General features: G+C 44.5%; 1 protein-coding gene across 1 annotated transcript in view; it reads right to left on the bottom strand.

Annotated features, from left to right (window-relative positions):
• Nucleotides 1–15,915, bottom strand: part of RNPEPL1 (arginyl aminopeptidase like 1) — a 31,622-nt gene extending 15,707 nt beyond the window's left edge. The window contains exons 1-3 of the mRNA XM_063442869.1: nucleotides 14,478–15,915; nucleotides 13,799–13,939; nucleotides 11,002–11,153 (exon numbers count right to left, since the gene is read on the bottom strand). Coding sequence (XP_063298939.1) covers nucleotides 11,002–11,153; nucleotides 13,799–13,939; nucleotides 14,478–15,692 — 1,508 coding nt within the window. The 5' untranslated portion in view covers nucleotides 15,693–15,915. The remainder of the gene's footprint in view (nucleotides 1–11,001; nucleotides 11,154–13,798; nucleotides 13,940–14,477) is intronic.
• Nucleotides 15,916–19,495: the final 3,580 nt, after the last annotated feature.

Here is a 19,495-nt window from a genome sequence, read left to right on the forward strand (position 1 = left end):
TGCCAACGCATATATGTATGTGTATGAACAACAACACATACTGGAGCGATATCAGCTAAACATTCTTAAATATTTTCGTTACATCGACGATGTGTTAATTTTATGGAATGGGACACAAGATGAAGCACACACAATGGTCAACAAGTTGAATCAATTATCTACCCCGATTAGATTCACAGCTAATGTGCACCCACACCAAGTACATTTCCTTGTCTTACTGATTACTATTAAGGATTCTAAGATACAATACAGCATGTATTCAAAACCTACTGACCACAACACCTTATTGCACAATCACCCTAGAGCACTCAAAGATTCACTTCCGAAGGCGCAGTTTCTACGTGTTATTAGAAATAATTCTGAAGAAGAAATGAAAGCTATTCAACTACAGGAAATGACAACAAAATATCTAGAGAGAGAGGATATAAGAAAGAAACCCTACAGAAGGCAATTGAAGAAGCACAGTGTGCTGGCCCTCGTGGTGAAGGATCTTATCCTCCTAGATTAATTTTTCCTATGGTCTTCCACCAGAAAAGTTCACAATTAGTTAACGCGTTACGAAGAAACTGGAGAATGGTTTCTAATGATGACACATTACCTAAGGTGTTTAAGGAACAACCTATGTTGAGCTTTAGGAGAAATCACAACCTCAAAGATCTTTTAGTCCATACAGACCCCAGCAAAAGCTACTTACCTTCCAAGAGTCATCAAAATCGCAGTTCTGTGCGCTGCCTTGGTTGCGTTACATGCAGCCATATGGTACCTACACGTACTTTCAGCCACCCTCACACTAATAAAAAATATGAGATCAAGCACACCATCACCTGCAAAACTACACGTGTGATATACAAGCTATCCTGTCCATGTGGCCTCTCATATATTGGAAAAACAAACTGCTTTATGCGAAAGGATAAGAGGACATAGATCTTGCATACAGAGATGGAAAAACGGACAAGCCAGTGGCAAAACATTTTCTACAGCAAAATCATCCACTGGCAGCACTGAAATTCATAGGTATCGAACATGTACCCTTATCACTGAGAGGTGGCGACCGTGGCAAGCTTTTGTTGAATCGGGAAGCGTATTGGATTTATGAGCTGGGTACTCTACACCCTAAGGACTAAATGAAAATCCCTTTCTATTCATTTTTTTTTCTTTTGTAAATATACTTTTTATTTGGGTTGTTCATATTTTCAGACAAGTTATTTTCGGGTTATGAAATCAGCAACATGGACACGCAGGTCCCAACATTTCGTTCATCAACTCGTACGGCATGCTCACAAGTATGCATGTTTAAATAAGACATGTAACTAATTATTGTGACACGCAGGTCACTGTACATCAGAGCTATTATATATATGGGGGACTCCCGCTCCCGCTGGGAGCAAACAGTAGGTGATATATCCAGGTGGTGCGTTCGAGTGATTTGGATGACCCGAAGGTCTCTAGACACCTAAGGTTCTCGCCTATGGTATGTAAGTCCTGGCACTGTTGCCCGTTTGCCCTGTATCTGACATGATGTTAGGTGTCTTATGTCGGTGCGTGTAGGTTGGAGACCAGTCGGTCGTTCGTGTCCGGGTCTTAGGGTAAGCTATACCGATTGGTCAGCAGCCTGATCTGATGCGTTGGCATGTCCTCGGCCTCGTCAGGGCCTATGTGTCTCTCACGTTGTTCCTAGTGTAGGTTGTATGTGGTGGTGTTTCGTGTGGGAATGTGTGTGTGTGTGTGTGTGTTAGGGGAGGATCCCGTAGCAGCCGAGGTCCCGATGTCCTCTGAGCTATTTCTTAGTGAGGCGGTTTAGACTTGACGGTTTCGTATATTTAGCTGTAGTGTGTATCTTGTAGCATGGTGGTGAAGTCAGGTTTGGAAGTCTGGAGAATCCAGTGTGTCCATGTGTTTAAGTACTTTTGGAATGTGTCATTAGCAGTATGGTGGAGTTCTTCAAGGGATCTTAGTTCCTCCATTTGTGCGAACCATGTTGTTAGGGGAGGGGTGTCTCGCTGTTTCCAGAACTGTGGTATCAGTGATTTGGCTGTGTTCAATATGCGTATCGTGAGTGATTTTTTGTATGCAGTTCTGGGGGCCGTGGTGTGGTGTAGCAGCATGGCCGCTGGGCTGAAAGGCGGTGGGTCGTCTGTGAACCGTTGGAGTATCTTGTGTATGTCAGTCCAGTACGGGGCTATTTTTTTGCATTCCCACCATATGTGTAGGAGGGTGCCTTTGTCCTCCTCGCATCGCCAACACTGATCTATTCATTTTTATGACCATTTTATGTATCATCCAAGGGTCTGCTTCCTAAATTACACCTTCTCACCTTAATAGTTTGAGTGACACTGCAAGATTATTTGATGGTTTTCATGTAGTTTACTGCCTGTTGATTTTATAGCTTTTTTTTACATTTTTAACATGTATGTCCATTTGGTTTATAGCACTCTGATAACAAACAACAAAAGGAACCTATATTTGAGTTTTATAGTTACTCTAGAATAAGTTATCTTTTTCTAATAATGGGGATAAATTGTTATTAGTATGAAATTAATATTTCCCCCTTACTGATTCTATGAAATATGACTTCTAGCCATAACTATATAAAAATATTGTTACTAAGATTGATTTTTTTTTAATTTTTTTTTAACTTTAAATCAGGGGGCGTGTCCTGGAAGCTGAGCGCACCGGTCGCATGTGCTAGGAGCTCCGCTCGAGCCTGCTTCCTAGGAGCTATTAACCCGACATTAACGGAGAAATCAAGCGCCCTACGCAGACATGTCGCAGCCTAAAAGTAAGCGGACGACGGAAAAAGCTGATAAAGTGAACTTCTTTGCGGCAAGAGCCGGTCACGGCAAGCACTGGCAGCCGCCAGACCAGGCCCATGATGGCGCAGAGAGTGACCAAGAGGCTAATACACAAACCCTGGTAGGGGAACCCCCACTTACCCACAGCAGGATGAAAGACCTGCTGGAAGAAATGTCTGACAAGCTTCTCCAGAAGCTAGATACCGCGCTGAAAGACCTCAGAAAAGATGTACAAGACCTGGGACACAGAACATCCCATATAGAAAACAAAATGGAGGACATCTCAGAAGCACACAATGTTCTGGCGGACCAGATGGAGGGGTTGGCCGCTCGGGTATTGGCACAAGACATCAAGATAGCAGACATGGAGGACCGCGCCCACAGGAACAACCTGAGAATCAGGGGCATACCTGAGACGGTAGGCGCTGCAGACCTTACCGCGCACACCACGGGCTTACTACGGCACCTATCCCCCGACTTGCCCGCGGATGTGCTCCTCCTAGACAGGATCCATCGCACAGCGAGGCCTACATTCTTGCCCCCAGATACCCCACGAGATGTTCTCGTGAGAATCCATTACTTCCACGCCAAGGAGGCTATCCTGGCGGGCGAATAGAGTTGGAAAGCCGCTACCAGCCGAATACAAGAACCACACAATTTTTGCATACATCTCAGCCTACACTTTAAAAAGAAGGAGAGGGGGGGCGGAGCCAAGCAGGCAAGCAGCCCAGACGTGTCTGACCAGAGCTCCCACGTCTGGAGAAGGAAAATGGGTTATAACGCCGGAACACAACAGCCCACGACCAAACCACTACAATACCTCTGCTCAGGGGGGGCTACCAAATCGAATGGTGCCCCTCATGAACCCCTGCATTGCCAACCTGACGAAGCGAGGCTTGCGGCCTACATGGAACTGAGCCGCGGGGAGACGGCCACTCCCTGGGGCATTGACAGTGCCGGGGGCCACAGCGAAATACTTCTCCCCCCCCCCCCCCCCCCCCCCCAAGACCGGCGGGGGTTATCCCGGTCACGAGAAAGCAGCTTGACTCACCTGTTTCTCCCCACTGCCGCAGCACACACGGACAAGCCACAAAACTCAAGATGGCGGCGGCTGGCTGTGAGATAGAGACAGCAGAGCGGCAAAAAACACTAGAGCAGCGCCTGGACGACCTGCTCCAGAGATTTTGGCAAAAGCTTGAACTCAAAGCAGCCGAGCACAAGCAAGCACAACGGGGAGGCGCACCTTCTGGGGACAGGCCTCACCGCAGGGAACCCCATCGACTGCAACGAGCACCAAGCGACACACACACGGCGGGGCCCGCCATCACCATTATGCGCGCCCGGCCGAGGGGCCCCCGAAATCCCCCGAGGGCGAACAAAACTGGGCAAGCCACGGAGACCCAAACACCCTCGGAATAAGCAAAAAGCCTACCACCGACGAGCACGGCATACACTGCGAGCCGTACTCCACCGGCAAGATCAGCGGAGACCTGCAAGCCGCACACGCCAACATCATCGCCTGAGGGTTGTACTGACCCGCACTCCCGGCACTCGTACTCAGCCACAAACCCAGACACGCGCCGGTGAGTTGGGGCACAAGCAGCGGGGAGCAGGGAGGGTGTCCTCGGGCACAGCAACAGCACAGCCAAGTACTCCTACCCCACGTAGCCCGCCTAGGCTGAAGGCCACCAGGGCTAAAGCCCAAAAGCATCCTCCACAGCAGCTGAGGTCACAGCAATATAAACGGCAACGAAACGCCAGACCCCCCAGCACTCCCACAAGAGGAGGAAACTCGGACTCTGGTAGTCACCGGGTTTGTGGCACAGTGATGCCGGCCTACTCACCAGCCTGGGACTGGAGGATCAGTACTTCCTGTACCCGCACAGCGGCGGCCCTGGACAGCCCGCCAGCGCGCACCAGCGTTATCTTACCTGGCCAAAGAATGGACTATCCGTTCCAGCATGTCAGTGGCATCGGGTGAAGGTTTGCAGCAGCGAGGACTATGATAACTGCAGCCGAGCTCAGTTTACATTCATTACATTCACTTTCATTTATTGATCTGTTTCTCCCTGTTGATATGCTTTTCCCCATTTCTGTCTCAATACTGCAGTTTTCCAGTATACGCCTTGCCAGTCTGTAGTCAGTGCAATGATTATTTGTTTTGTTGCTGCATCACTCAGTATTTGATATTGGTATTTATCTAATTTCATCCTGCAGTGCTCTAACAAGCATACTGTATCGCTCTATGATGTCCTACTTACTCCCACTGTACCTGATCTAAACTCTGGCTCAACATGTTTCCTGATTAACTTTTATTACTTTCAAGGTCTAGTGTTTTGCTTATAATTTGCTCGCTAATCTTACTTGTATAACTATCTTAACTAAGCCTGTGACCCTAAGATCGTACAGTTGCCAGCGAAAGCCTACACTTAGTTAAATGTTTAACACGTTTCAGTTTTAGCTTCCAGCTGAGTTTTCAACTAAGATGTATAATGTGTAACCTGTATGCTTAATTTAGAATCAGAACAACTTTAAATGTTCCTGCCTGGCATCAGATACAGCATATTAACCTACTACGTAGAAAACAAAAGCGTTGATTTTATATGTTATGCTTTTCACACTCTCTATGCGATGTACATCATTACTGTTCACGTCCTTACTTAAAAAATTGTGTGCAAGATCTCATGTTTACCCCTTTGTTCAAACTATGCCTAACGTGCTAGAGGATTGCCTTTGGGGTACCTCATAAGCAACTGTTATAACTGTGCGCACTTCAAAAAATAAAGAATTAAAAAAAAAAAAAACCACAGACTGCCGTACAGATGGGGATACCCCACCAAACTACTGGTAACCAGAGGAGGGAAAACAACGGCAATTGCCACTCCAGAAGAAGGGGAACAGATTTTAAAGACCTGGGACATTGTTCCAACGACAGACCCAAATAACACCAGAGGAGTGCCCAAAATCGCCCCGGAATGGAGAAAACCCAAAAAGAGATAAAGACAGGACACTAAGAAATATCGGCTACTACAGCAAAAGCCTTAAAAATTCAGTTTGACAGACGAACTCTGTACCCACCAGTTGGGTAATGTACCGTTTTGGCAACGGGAGGGAACATGACAACATATAGGAGGGTGTGGGGAGACTCAAGGACCCGAGCGGGCATAGACAACTTCGGGTAGGACCCCCTCCCTAGCAGGCCCTACCCAAGAGGGAGATATGATATTAATTAACGCATCACACTATCATACCAATAGCCAGACACTTTAATGAAAGACTTGTTACAAAAGGGCCCAATGAAGGGGACAAAAGAGTAAGAGGGGCAGGATCTGTACGAACTGTACGAAGCACCGGTTACACTGGAGCTTAAAGATAGTTATGACTTTAGACACCGCAGCCCCTGGAAAATAAATGACTCACTACTGCTTGACAGGAGCTTTACAGAGGAACTTACAGAAGAGTTGAGGGCTTACTTCATGAACAATGACACGGGAGAAATAGCTGCCACAAGGGTGTGGCAAGCCCATAAGATAGTTATGAGGGGCCTACTGATCAGGAGAGCAGCATTTGTAAAGAAGACCACACAAACAAAACTCAAGGAATGGCTTAAGGAACTGTATGACCTGAACACACAAAACCAAATCTCGCCGACCAGTGCAGCGAAGCACCGCATAACTCACTTAACGAGACTCATACACCAACAAGCTATAGACCAAGTTAACAGACGTATGACCAAACTAAAAACAACACACTATGTCCAAGGCAACAAAGCTAGTAAATTACTAGCACTCCGCCTAAAACTCAGGCAAGCGAACCAAAAAATACACCATTTAATAGACCACAACGGGACAAAAGCTTCAACCCCAAAAGACATAAGTGACGTATTCGCCCGATATTATTCAGACTTATACAATCTTAATGACAACGCCACCACCACACAACCAAATGAACGGGGAATAGCAGACTATCTAGACAGAGTTCAACTTCCACCATTGACGCAATCACAACAAGATACACTTAGCAGCCCGATCACGTACCAAGAAATGATCGACACAATAAATTCATAGCCTAACGGGAAATCCCCGGGCCCAGATGGCCTTAAGAACGCTTATTATAAAAAATTTAAGGAAACCTTAGCAACTCAACTGGTTAAAACCTTTAACGAAGCAATAAATGCACAGTCCCTCCCCAAAGAACTCTTACTAGCACACATAGTAACGCTCCCGAAACCAAACAAGACACCGACAACACCACAGAGCTTTAGGCCCATATCACTTCTCAACACAGATGCTAAATTACTCGCAAAAATATACGCCACAAGACTAGGGTTTGTGCTACCACACATAATACCCAATGACCAGGTGGGATTTGTTAAGGGGAGGCAGGGGTCGGACAACACCAGGAAGGTCATAAACCATGCTGCATAAACTACACACCCATGGCAAGGGAGGGATACTGGTCTCCCTGGATGCAGAAAAGGCTTTCGACCGTCTGCACTGGGGATTCCTCCAGAGGGTCCTGGAACGCTTTGGAATCCCAGATACGGTAGTGGCAGTAATAAAGGCCTTGTACAGCGCACCAACGGCACAGGTGCTGAACTCAGGATTCCTATCGGAACCCTTTCGGCTAACTAACGGGACGAGGCAAGGATGCCCCCTATCCCCATTGTTGTATGTGCTAGCACTGGAACCCCTGGCGATAAATATTAGGACAAACACCTCTATACATGGAGTGAGCGTAGGGGGCAATGAATACAAAGCTAACTTATTTGCAGATGACATCCTACTCACACTGACACAACCCCAGGTGTCTCTACTGAATGTATTACATGAGATCCGCCTATATGTGGACCAATCGTATTATAAGTTAAATGTCGCAAAGAAACAGGCAATGGGGGTAGGGATACTAGGCCACATAACCACACAACTGAAAGCCACATTCCCCCTGGATTGGATGGATGATTATCTCACCTTCCTGGGCCTACGAATCACTAAGACGATAACTGGACTCCATGAACACAACTACGGGAAACTCAGAAGAGATATAATTGACACCTTACAAACATGGGAGGACAAGTACCTGTCATGGATGGGAAGGATAGCAGCCATAAAAATGATGGCGATGCCTAAACTACAATATCTATTCCGCACATTACAGATCCCACTACCTAAAATATTCCTGCAGAAACTCCAACAAACCCTAAACAGATTTGTCTGGGCGAATCGCAAAATTAGAGTAGCAGAAAAAATACTGCGCAAATCGGTGACGGAAGGGGGATTAGGGCTACCTGACGTGGGCGCATACTATAGGGCGACCCTCCTGGCCACAATGGTGCGAGCACACAAGGCGGAAGTCAGGCCGCAATGGGTAGACATCGAATCGATGTGGGCATGCCCAAAAGGGCTACACCACCTAGTCTGGATACCTCACCGCTTACGCCCCGTACCCAAAGGAATTCCCGACACCACCTCACTACTACTGAGAACTTGGGACACAACCAAACATCAATTAGGATACACAAAACAGTGGTCATTAGCAACCCCGATACAGAGCATACACATAGCCAACCCCACATTTAACTACAAACCATGGGAAAGAGGGGGCTGCACATTGGTCAAACACCTGTATCACAACGACACATTAATGAAATTCCCGGACCTACTGAGCAGATACGACCTACCGCCCCAAACGCTATTCTCATATCTCCAACTCAAGTCACTCCTAGAACACGACACAGGGGTAACCACACCTAAGAAAGCAAAGAATATTGAAAGAAATTGCATACCATGGACGATACCGAAAAAGATAATCTCGACCATATACAAAGCATTGACTGATCCACTAGACGGAGACAGGGAGAAATTCCAGGAAGCATGGCAAACAGACATAGGCAAAACACTGACAACCGAACAATGGCAGAACGCCTTCACAGCACACAAAGGCAGATCCAAATGTGCTTCCCACCTGGAACTGATGAGCAAAATACACTACAGATGGTACATGGTGCCGGCTAGACTAGCGACCATCTACCCTCACACGTCTGAACTGCTGGAGGTGTGGGAGGGGGAGAGGAACGATGTACCATGTGTGGTGGACATGCCCCCGCATCACCAAATACTGGGTAGAAGTAGGCAACATAATCTCAATAGCCCTGCACCAAACTATTAAACTGGAGCCCGAGTGCGGAATCCTTTTCATGACCCTAGAAGGATTTCCCAAACCCCAAGCATTCATAATGTTCCACACGCTAATCGCAGCGAACTTACACATTGCGAAAGCGTGGAAACAAAAGGACGCCCCAGACATAGACACGGTGATTAAGCAAATCACAACGAACGTTGATTACGAGACAAGGATACACACAGGGCACAAAATGCAAGAGTATAGAATGAGAGCAAAATGTGAGTGGGACAAGTTCCTGGAGGAATACAATAAAAGACGAAGAGGAAGGGAATGAAACTCTAGAATACTAATGAAAGACCATAAACTACCCCTGAGGGGAAAGGCCAGAGGAATGAAAACCGATAATGTATATAGTTGTGTCGATAGACACCCAACACTTCCAAGGGGAGACAGTAAGATTACTCACTAGCCACCCAGATAGAGAGACAAACACCAACAACACACACTGAGCAACATAATGAAGCTGAGTGAGCCCATACGCCCCTGAGACACGCCAGGACATACTCTCTGGGGTAAGGCGAGGAATGTGGCTCGATCCCCCCCCCCCCACTGCCTATCCACCCCCCCCCCCCCACAGAGGGCACCCATACCACACACAACAACTGAGGTCTTATTGGTACATCCTAAAACACAGAGACTCCAATAAAGTCAGCAGACGAGGCAAGGACGACCGAGCCACATCAACGTCACTTAAATCGATAGAGATGTAAGGCTAACACCACATGTGGCTGCGATATTTACTGTCGAACAAGCTTGAATGTCTATGCATTGAACTGATGTAGAATTGATCAGTTGTTAAGATACCACCAACCCCAACCCTCTTTCCTTCTGTATCCCATGAATAATTTCGAAAAATAAAAAACCTGTCAAATTGAAAAAAAAAAGTTTAAATCAGGATGTTAGCGTATTGAGTGCTTTTTATATTTATTAATGTTTATCAATATATAAGACTTTGCTATCCATATTTGGCACAATTGTGATGCACTTTATACTTTGTTACAATTAAGCACTTTTCAGCAACCACTATAATCACTTTATGCACTTGTTTCAGCATTAGTCACTTTTTATACAGCGGTAACACGGCTCATTATTATAGAGTTACACTAATAACCTTCACTACCTCTATAGTATGGTTGGATTGAGCTATTTCCTATTCCTTTTATTCATCATCATAACCTTATCTTCAATACTGTTCTTTTTTAAGGCATTAAGCCTTTCGAACCACTGTTGTGGGTACTTCCTGTTTCTGCACACGTAGCTATGGGAACGAGCCGCCCGTCATCACGCCCACACGTTATGATGTCACTTAGTGGGCGGAGCTTACGCACGCATGCGCCCGGCACTCAGCAGAACGCCGAAGGCAACACAGTACACCTGGGGTAAGCTACTTCGCCACCAATTATTCACTAATGTATCTAATTTAGTCTGTATATATTTGTATGTCTTTTCATGTGTCTCGATCCTGAGGAAATTCCACAAGCTGGACTGAAACGTCGATCTATTTTTTAAATGGAAGAAATAAAGCATTGAAGATTTTAATCTCCAACCGTGAGTGCAGCCCCATGTATTATCTTTCTCTGGATAATGGAACCTTGGCTGGCACCCGGCAAACTATATTTTTTGTTATATTTAGCTTGTGTGCAAGGACTCTTTATATATATATATATATATATATATATATATATATATATATATATATATATATATATATATATATATATAGGAAACATGGGGGGTATTGTGTATTTATTATATATATATATATATATATACACACACACACACATATACATATACATACACACACACACACACAAACCTGCCATCACTACTCACGCAGTGATTTATTACATCCCCACTGCTTTAATCTTTGAGTAAAACTACACAGAGAATCTTTTATTAATATTATGTACAATGCAGGAATAAGAAACAAACGTGGTTAAAAATAATAAAATGAAGCACCTATTAAATGAATTTCCTCCATAACAGACAATCGCCCAATAACTAAGTACGCCACTGTTCTTACCTGGGACCAACATCTGCTGGTTGCAAGTGACCCGCAGTTAGGGCCACTAAGTAGGCAGGAACAGGATGCTCCATATAGAAGTAATGCACGCCAAGTTCTTCCATGTAATAACTGTGAGTGCAGCTCATGAGAACCTGGATTCCGACAGGAGCCTATAATGAAAAATTAATTTAAGAAGGAAATACTCTTCTGTATCTAAGAACAAATCCCAAATTGTATCAGTCACTCAAGTAGGAACCACCCAGTAAAAACGAAATGGTCTAAAAGGTGTCAAAAGACACAATTACCACTGGCAAATCAGTCAGCAGTGGCATGCAATAAAAGCCAGGGTTATTCACTAATCTGTGAAGTGTTGGAAATTCACTTCAAACATAATAATAATAACAAAGTATTTAACCAGGAAAGGTACATTCAGATTACTCTGGTTTCCAAGTACGTCCTGGGGAAACATGTGACATAACGGATATGGTTACAGCTGACTAGGATCATAACTTGGTATTTACCTTATTTTGGCCTTTAATTTGCAATTGCCTGTGTAGCTTCCAAAAATTCACTGTTCAGTGAATAAACCCAAACATGAATTTGCATTGGTAAATAACAGTTTTGGAAATCCCACGATAATTTTATGCTCACAAAATATTTGCCACACAGTTTTCAATAACTCAAATCTCCTACTTGTAAAACTACCATTTCTCTGCATTGTTCATCGCTAAGCAAGTTGTTCAACTTCCTCCTTTGTCCAACCTTACACATTTGCACTACACTGCTTTAATTTTGCCATTTAAAAGCTTATAACGTCTGGTTTGAACTTTGATTTTATTGACAGAAGCAAAATATGAAAATAACCATCCATGTAAGCAATGCGAACAGTGGAAAAGTCTGACGCAAAAACCAGGAGAACGCTTCAGGAGCATGTCATCATAATTGCCACCACTGCACACTGTTAGAGGTTATGGTACTTTGAACACCCCTTTAAGAAATTAGATACTGCATATCATTGATCATTATAAACAATGACATGTTTTACCTAGAAAAGGATTGGGGATAAAAGTGACTTGTTATGGCTTACTTTAAAGGCAAAAAGCATCAAGTAGTTCATGAACTTCGGGGATACCAAGATTAGTCGAGGATGCTTTATATCTTGGCCCTCTTGATTAATGATGTGGTTCTTGACATTTCTATCAAATGTCAATATTATATGGGTTTATTCAATAAACACCAAAGTGTAGCAAATTAAATGAAGACAAAAAAAAAAAATCTGAAAGGGGCATTGTAAGCAAAATAACCACTACAACCTGCTGTAGTGGTATGGTGCCAGGAGGCCCCTTGGTAACATCTAAATTCTGTTTCAAATGGTTTAACACAAAGGCAGGAGGAGTTATGCATCTATTATAGCAAGATCCATTTTATTCAACTTGCAAACTATAGGCTAAACGTGCCAGCTCACAGGCTCGGACAACACATTTTCTGCATTTATTAAAATTGATATTGCTAAGGCTGAAATGTAACTTCTGCCAGATCCCTCATATCACTTCAAAACACTTGATAAAGAAGCTGTAAAAGGGCATTATGGTGAATATTGTTTAACCCATGTCCCTATGGCAACGATCACTGCAGTTTAACTGCCTAGGGTTCCTGCGTGTGCATTTGGTTTATAAAAATTAAACTGGAATAAAACAAAAATAAATAAATAACAGATTTTTAAAGTATATATTGAGAGGTTTGATAAGAAAAAAAAAAGAAAAGACAAATGCTACCACTAATTTCATTATCATCATACATCATAATATTAATACTAATACATGACTAAGATACCATTTTCTGAATATAGGGTAGGAATGTCTATTACCAGTTTTCAAAAAAGCACTCAAATCTGCAATATATCTAGGTTTTTTTTTAAATTAGTTCTATAGGCAACAATAAAATTGAGTAAATAAACAATACAGTAAAAGAACAGCAGAGATATACCATGTGTTCCGTATTGATTGCTGAACCACATGACCTGACAGTATTTCTAACCAAACATTTCTAGAATAAATACGGTAGCTTAAAATAATCTGTACGTGGAAAGCAATTCCTGGATGAAGTTTGATAATTCGATGAGCAATCACAATGGAAAACAAGGCAACCTTAGTGCCCACACGATAAAAAGGTAGATTGCTAAGGATTGGGTACTTTATTTGCACTACATATATTAATTGTATGGTAGTTTGGTACACTTATTGGTGTTTTTCTATGGGATAGATACCGGTATTTTATTTAGGTTAGTGTTGTATTGTTGAATTTCTGCAGTATTGTGTAATGTCAATGTATCATTAGGCTGTTAAAACTTCATTTTCAATAAAGAAGGGATTGTGATTGTAAAAAAAAAAAGAGGGGAGAGTGACACAGACATCAAATGGATATAGAATGGAGGAAAAGAAAGAAGCAAAGGATGCGAGATTATAATAAAAGAATGTGGAGCAGTTATGGACAGAAACCCCCCACCAAATAAAAAAAAATAAAAAAATGTTTGAGAACTTTCAGATCTGATTTGTTTCCTAGACAAGACAGAGTATTTGAATTTAGGGAGATTCATAATCACTGGTAAAATTTTATTGTGTTCCCTACCAAGTCATCAAAGCACACCAAAAGTGCAGGATTTAGGCTTTTCCGAGTTATATACCGGTGTGGTTACTGACTAACCGGACATAGTTGTACCATGACAACTGGATTGGGGACATAAATCTTTATTTTTTTAAAGACATCTTAAATTGGACTGCACACAATCTCATGTGAATATAAAACAGTCACGTACCTTAACAGAGGCTGAGTAAGTACACTTGACAGCTGGTGTATCAAAGCAAGGAAAGAATGATCGATTGCAAACAGAGTGTCCCTGAGTGAACACAAAAAGCTGAGAGCTTCCGTAGGACAGTTCTGGATCCAGCCACCATACCTGGAAACAGGAACAAAACAACAATGTTGAATTTTACTTCTCTAAATAACATACAATTTATGTCACAACACTGTGATATAGCTATAGTAAACTCAAAAAAAAATTGCTAAATTTAGACAAACGTGGTAGATCTGGACAAATTCTAAAGCACTGCAACAGTCACAGTTATTTTAGCCTGAACTAGGCAATTCAGTTTAGATGAATTCACGGTTTTGTACATACATTTCCAAGTGCTGATTGAACGGTTACCGTGTAAAAGCAAACTAATGAAAATGTAGACGCTGATCTGTAAATTATACAAATGTAAACGGACTATGGCATATTAAAAATAATGCCTACACACATTACCGCAAACTGCCAAAAAAAACACACATCATCAAATCATACAAAAAATATGTATGTGTTAGTTATATTATTTGAACCAAAAGAATTGGCAACTAATCCTGAAACTGAGAGGTGAAAGTTAAGCCACTAATGGGGCATTAGAAAGGATTTTAGTACTCAAGTGTCTATGTAAACATCAAGGTTGAATACTCACTGCAGGGCCCTCCCCAGTAACATAATGCACAATAATTTGGAAAGTCTCGTTGGTTCCTAAAGTTTCAGGCACTGTTATCGTGAGTGCAGAACCATAATCTGTGAACTCGTCAACCCTGAAGTCCAATGGGAAACAGCAAGTGGAATTTGAGGGTCCAGAATCACTGGCACCATGGAGCCCACATGGCGGACCGAAAGTGCTGTGCCAAGCATCCAAATTGGGAATGTTTGATGGGAAGTATGGCGGAGGTGCTGAACTTGCGAAGCTTTTTTTCTGTGGTGGTGAAGACACATCAGAATCAGATGAAATTGTGTGACATGAGCAGGATGAGTGGGAAGACAGATCAGCAGCAGGAGAGTGAGGGACAGTCACAGGAGGTAGTGAGGCCTGACCGGCGAGTCTTAATGAGGATGGTGGACCTCTGTGTCCATTTGTAGTTGGGCACTGACAAACTGAAATGGCAGGGGAAGGGGCACGCTCTGTAACACCAGATAAGTTTGTTATGCCAGGCACAATGCTGGGGAAGGAAGTTGCTACAGTTGTCCTTGAAACTGAAAGGTCCAAGGGTTCTGGAGTCACCACTGGTGAGAACTCTGATGAGTTTGGGCTCAGTGTGGGCGAGTCAGGGGTCACATACCACAAATGGTCAGTGGTTGGGGGGCTGGCAGGAGAACCTGGGTGCTCCAACTCATCATCAGATTTGGGGCTGTCAGAAAATGCAGCTGCTGTGTCCTCAGGAGGAGTCCAGGAGTGCACATTAGCCTGTTGGCTGGAGGGCACATTAACCTGGTGGCTAGGGGGCACATTAGCCTGGTGGCTAGGGGGCACATTAGCCTGGTGGCTAGGGGGACAGGGGTGGGTTTTTTTGGGGGGGGTGCATGGGTTTGGGAAGCAGTGGGGATTCCTGCTCTGCTCTCTGACATCCCCTCGGCGGCACCGAACAGAATTGACCCTTAAGGCTGGGTGGATGTCCAGAACCAAGGCCGGACCTCCGGGCAAGAGAGGGCTGAGCTCCAGAACCAGGCAGCCAGCCAGGTCCCGGCTCTCCGGCCTTAGCTCCAGGCCCAGGTGGAAGTGGTGCAGGCGGTAGAGCTGGAAGCTGGAAGCCGAGGCTGGGTCTGGAGGCCCCGGCTGGGAGCCCTGGGGGAGGGCTGGGGCTGGGTGCAGCGGGCGCCGGCAGCAGCACAGGGCCGGGCACGGGGAGGGCGACGACATGGTGCGGGGCTGGCTGGGGGGCACGCACTGCTTCCAGCCGCACTAAGTAAAATCCATCGGGGGCCACACAGGCCTGAACCCAGGGCGACAGCAGCCGAGACCGGCCGGTCCGGGACAGGAAGTGACAGAGCGGGGAGGCGAGGCCTGGCCCGGGACAACCCACCGGCTGTAATAACCCGTGCCAGCAGGGGAACCCGTGCCAGCTCTGTGTATGTGGGGCTCTATAAGGCCAGGGCGGACAGAGTGACTTTGGCTGTGAGATAATGTCACATTACAGAGCCTGCTGCCAGCCACTGTCATTAATATAACACACTGCAGTTAGTGTTTCTACCACTGGGTGGCGCTGCCACACCTTCTCATATCACTAATGAAAGGCAATGGACAACAACATGGTACAAATAACACGAGCGAATGGGAACTAGATGGAAAATGAGGAGGTGGTGGTTGCAGAGAGTATTTACAGTTTTGGGGACAATACCTACAGACTATAAACATGTGTACGTGTGGAGTGGACATGTAAGCTCATTGGTTGTCCTACATAGAAAGTTGTATCATAGTGCTACAAAAAAGGTTAAAGTTCACATGTAGGCAGGTTGTCACTCCTTGTATATATAAAGGCGGCTCTAGACTTTCTAAGGCCTAAGTCAAACCTTCAATCAGAGATTACAGATACTATTAAGGGATACACACAGATCTACATTCACAAACACACACTGTTAGACACAGATCTGCATTCACAGACACACTGTCAGACACTGATCTACATTCACAGACACACTGTCAGACACTGATCTACATTCACAGACACACTGTCAGACACACAGATCTACTGATCTACATTCACAGACACACTGTCAGACACAGAGATCTACATTCACAGACACACACTGTCAGACCTGTACAGGCCTGTTTATAAGGAAACCTAAATGTGACATGACAGAAGTGTGTACCAGTCCTTAGAGTGGACTGGCTAGCACCAGAGACAGATAAGCAAAGAGCAAAGAATTGTGAGCAAAGAATGAACTAATAGCAGGCCAAGTCAGGGAGGCCCACAAATCGAATGTCAAGCCAAGGTCATGATTACAAACATCAAAAATTGTTAGACAAGCTGAGGTCAGTAAACAGAATAGCTAAAACAGTAGTGATTCACTCTTGGGTATACTGAAACCATGACAGGTCACAGAGGGGTAATCTAAAAGGCCTTATAAAGGCCCAGGAGTACTGCAATTAGTCAACGTAAAAAAAGAAGAGAGAAAAAAGTGTGACCCATGTTAACTGTTCAAAGAGGATTGTATCGGCTTCACATTATGACGCAGGAACCTATAAGTAGAATGTGAAGAGAAATGTTCCACATCACTATCGACGCCAGAATCGTGCTTGATATCACTAAGGCTGTGGGAGTGAGGACAAACGTAAAGTTGACACAACTGTGGCACTGTGTATCAGAGCGAGGGCCTGAGAGCTGAATGAGAACAGAACACCAAGCCCGAGCGGTGCACGAAGCCTTAAGCGGTTGTTTAGCTTTTGCATGTATTTATATATATATATATATATATATATATATATATATATATATATATATATATTTGTGTTCGGGGCATTCTCATATGATATGGAATACTCTGGTGGAGAGTAATACAATAAAAAGGAAATAGTCGGTTGAGGTGTGCCAAAACCGATGTATGCTGTAGGCCGGTAAATAAAGTGGGCTTACATAGAGTAAATATGAATAATGGGAGTGGAGGGTGGGGCTGTTCGTCTAGACCAACGAAGGTAAGTGAGGGAAGGGGGGAGTCCCTTATGTAGGTCTATAGCCCCTCCCACAAATACAGGCCCTGCCTTCCAACTTGTGTTCGGGGCATTCTCATATGATATGGAATACTCTGGTGGAGAGTAATACAATAAAAAGGAAATAGTCGGTTGAGGTGTGCCGAAACCGATGTATGCTGTAGGCCGGTAAATAAAGTGGGCAAAAAGAGAAAGCAAGATAACCATTTATTTGGTAAACACAAATACATTAAATACAAACACATTAATTAGGAAGACATCTTAATGAAAGCCCTCCTAAGCTCTTGGACTGGGTGTGGGATGTAGGTGGCGTAAGCTGAGGACTTCCACCGACCCAGTGTTTTAATGACATGAACGGGAACGTTTTGGCTAGAGGCTGTGGAGGCCGCTCCAATTCTAAAGGAGTGCCCCGAGTAGCTACTAGGGTTCAGACCAAGCCGGGTGATAAGCATTCGAACGTAAAGCATGAATTTTGCCGTGGTGAGAATGGTACCGTGCAACATTAGTAGAGGTTTTGCTGGTTGTGATGATTGCGTGGCTACGAAAACGTCTAGTGCTTTTACTGGGCACCAACTGTTACCCGTGGGGTAGTAGTTTATGTGAACTGGTTCCCCCCTCTGACTTGTCTTAGTCTTAGGTAGAGACAGGACGTAGTAGTCTGTGTGTTTTGTGAGATGTGACGTGAGGAGGCACCCTTGGCTATGTAGTTGGCCACTAATGGTGAATTCTCGTGGTCTGAGAAACCCATAAAAGGCCAGATACATGGCGGCTTTAATAACCGTATTTGTATTGGGTTCAAATGGTGCCTGATCGAGTAGGTTGGACAATGATTTGAACATCTCTATGTCAATAGCCAATCTTTTGAGTGTTGATGGACCGTCTGCCTTAGCTATACCCTTCAGTAGTGTGCAGATGGGGTATGAGGTTAAGAACCCTTTGTGGTTAGGGAAGGAGTAGTACATGTGGTGTTGTATCCCCGTGAGGTAAAGCTTAATGGTGTTGTGTGAGAATTTTAACTTAAGGTGGCAAAAGGATGCAAAAGCCATTAGTGATGATACCTCGAACCAGTTGGTTAGGTGATGGTCAGACATGAAACGTTTATACAGGTGAAATGCTCTATGATATGAGTGTTGAGTGCTAGTGGACAAAGCTAATTTTGTGAGAGTGAGGCTGTGCTGAAGTAGTTCATCTACTCCATGACAAGGTCTTGGAAGATTGGCGCTGGGGTTGCCATGCGAGCTGCCGAGGGTAGGGACCGTCTGAAAGCCTGAAATTGAAAGCGAGATAGCTGGTCAGCTGCCGTATTGTCTCTGCCAGGAACATGAGAGCATACAATTTGGAAGTGATGGGTAGCTGCCAGCCATGTCGGTTTCCTAATGAAGTTCATAATTATCAAAGAGGAAGAGCGGCCTTTGTTGATAATGTGGCATATTGCCATGTTATCAGAAAAACAGCGTACTGACTGACCTTCCCACAACCTACACCAAGTGACAGCAGCGGCAACTATTGGGTATACCTCAAAGAGGGCCGAGTTAGTGTGAAACCCCTCAATACCCTGTGTTTCTGTTGGCCACGTCCCCCAGAGCCAATTTGTGCCAAAAATGGCCGCATATCCTGCGGATGATGCTGCGTCTGTCCAAATGACAGGTGACTGAGAATCCAGCTGTGGAAGGAACATGCTCCTACCATTCCAGTCAGAGAGGAATTTGTACCACATCTGAAGGTCGGCAGTCGCAGGGCAGTCCAAGGATATGCGGGCATAGTCATTGGCGAAGGTGGGGAACAGGGCTAGGAGCCTGGAAATGAAAGCCCTGCCCTGGGGGATTATGCGCATGGCGAAATTCAGTGAACCCAACAGTGATTGTAGTTCCTTACGGTTGCATGACCCTTTGTGCATGTAGTGGTTAATGTCTTGTTGGATATTATCAATCTTTGTACTAGGGAGGCTGGCCATCATCGTTGCTGAATCCAGCAGAATACCTAGAAAATTGATGGCTGTGTCTGGACCTTCAGCT

The sequence above is a fragment of the Pelobates fuscus genome, chromosome 2, assembly GCF_036172605.1.
Source record: "Pelobates fuscus isolate aPelFus1 chromosome 2, aPelFus1.pri, whole genome shotgun sequence".
NCBI lineage: Eukaryota > Metazoa > Chordata > Amphibia > Anura > Pelobatidae > Pelobates > Pelobates fuscus.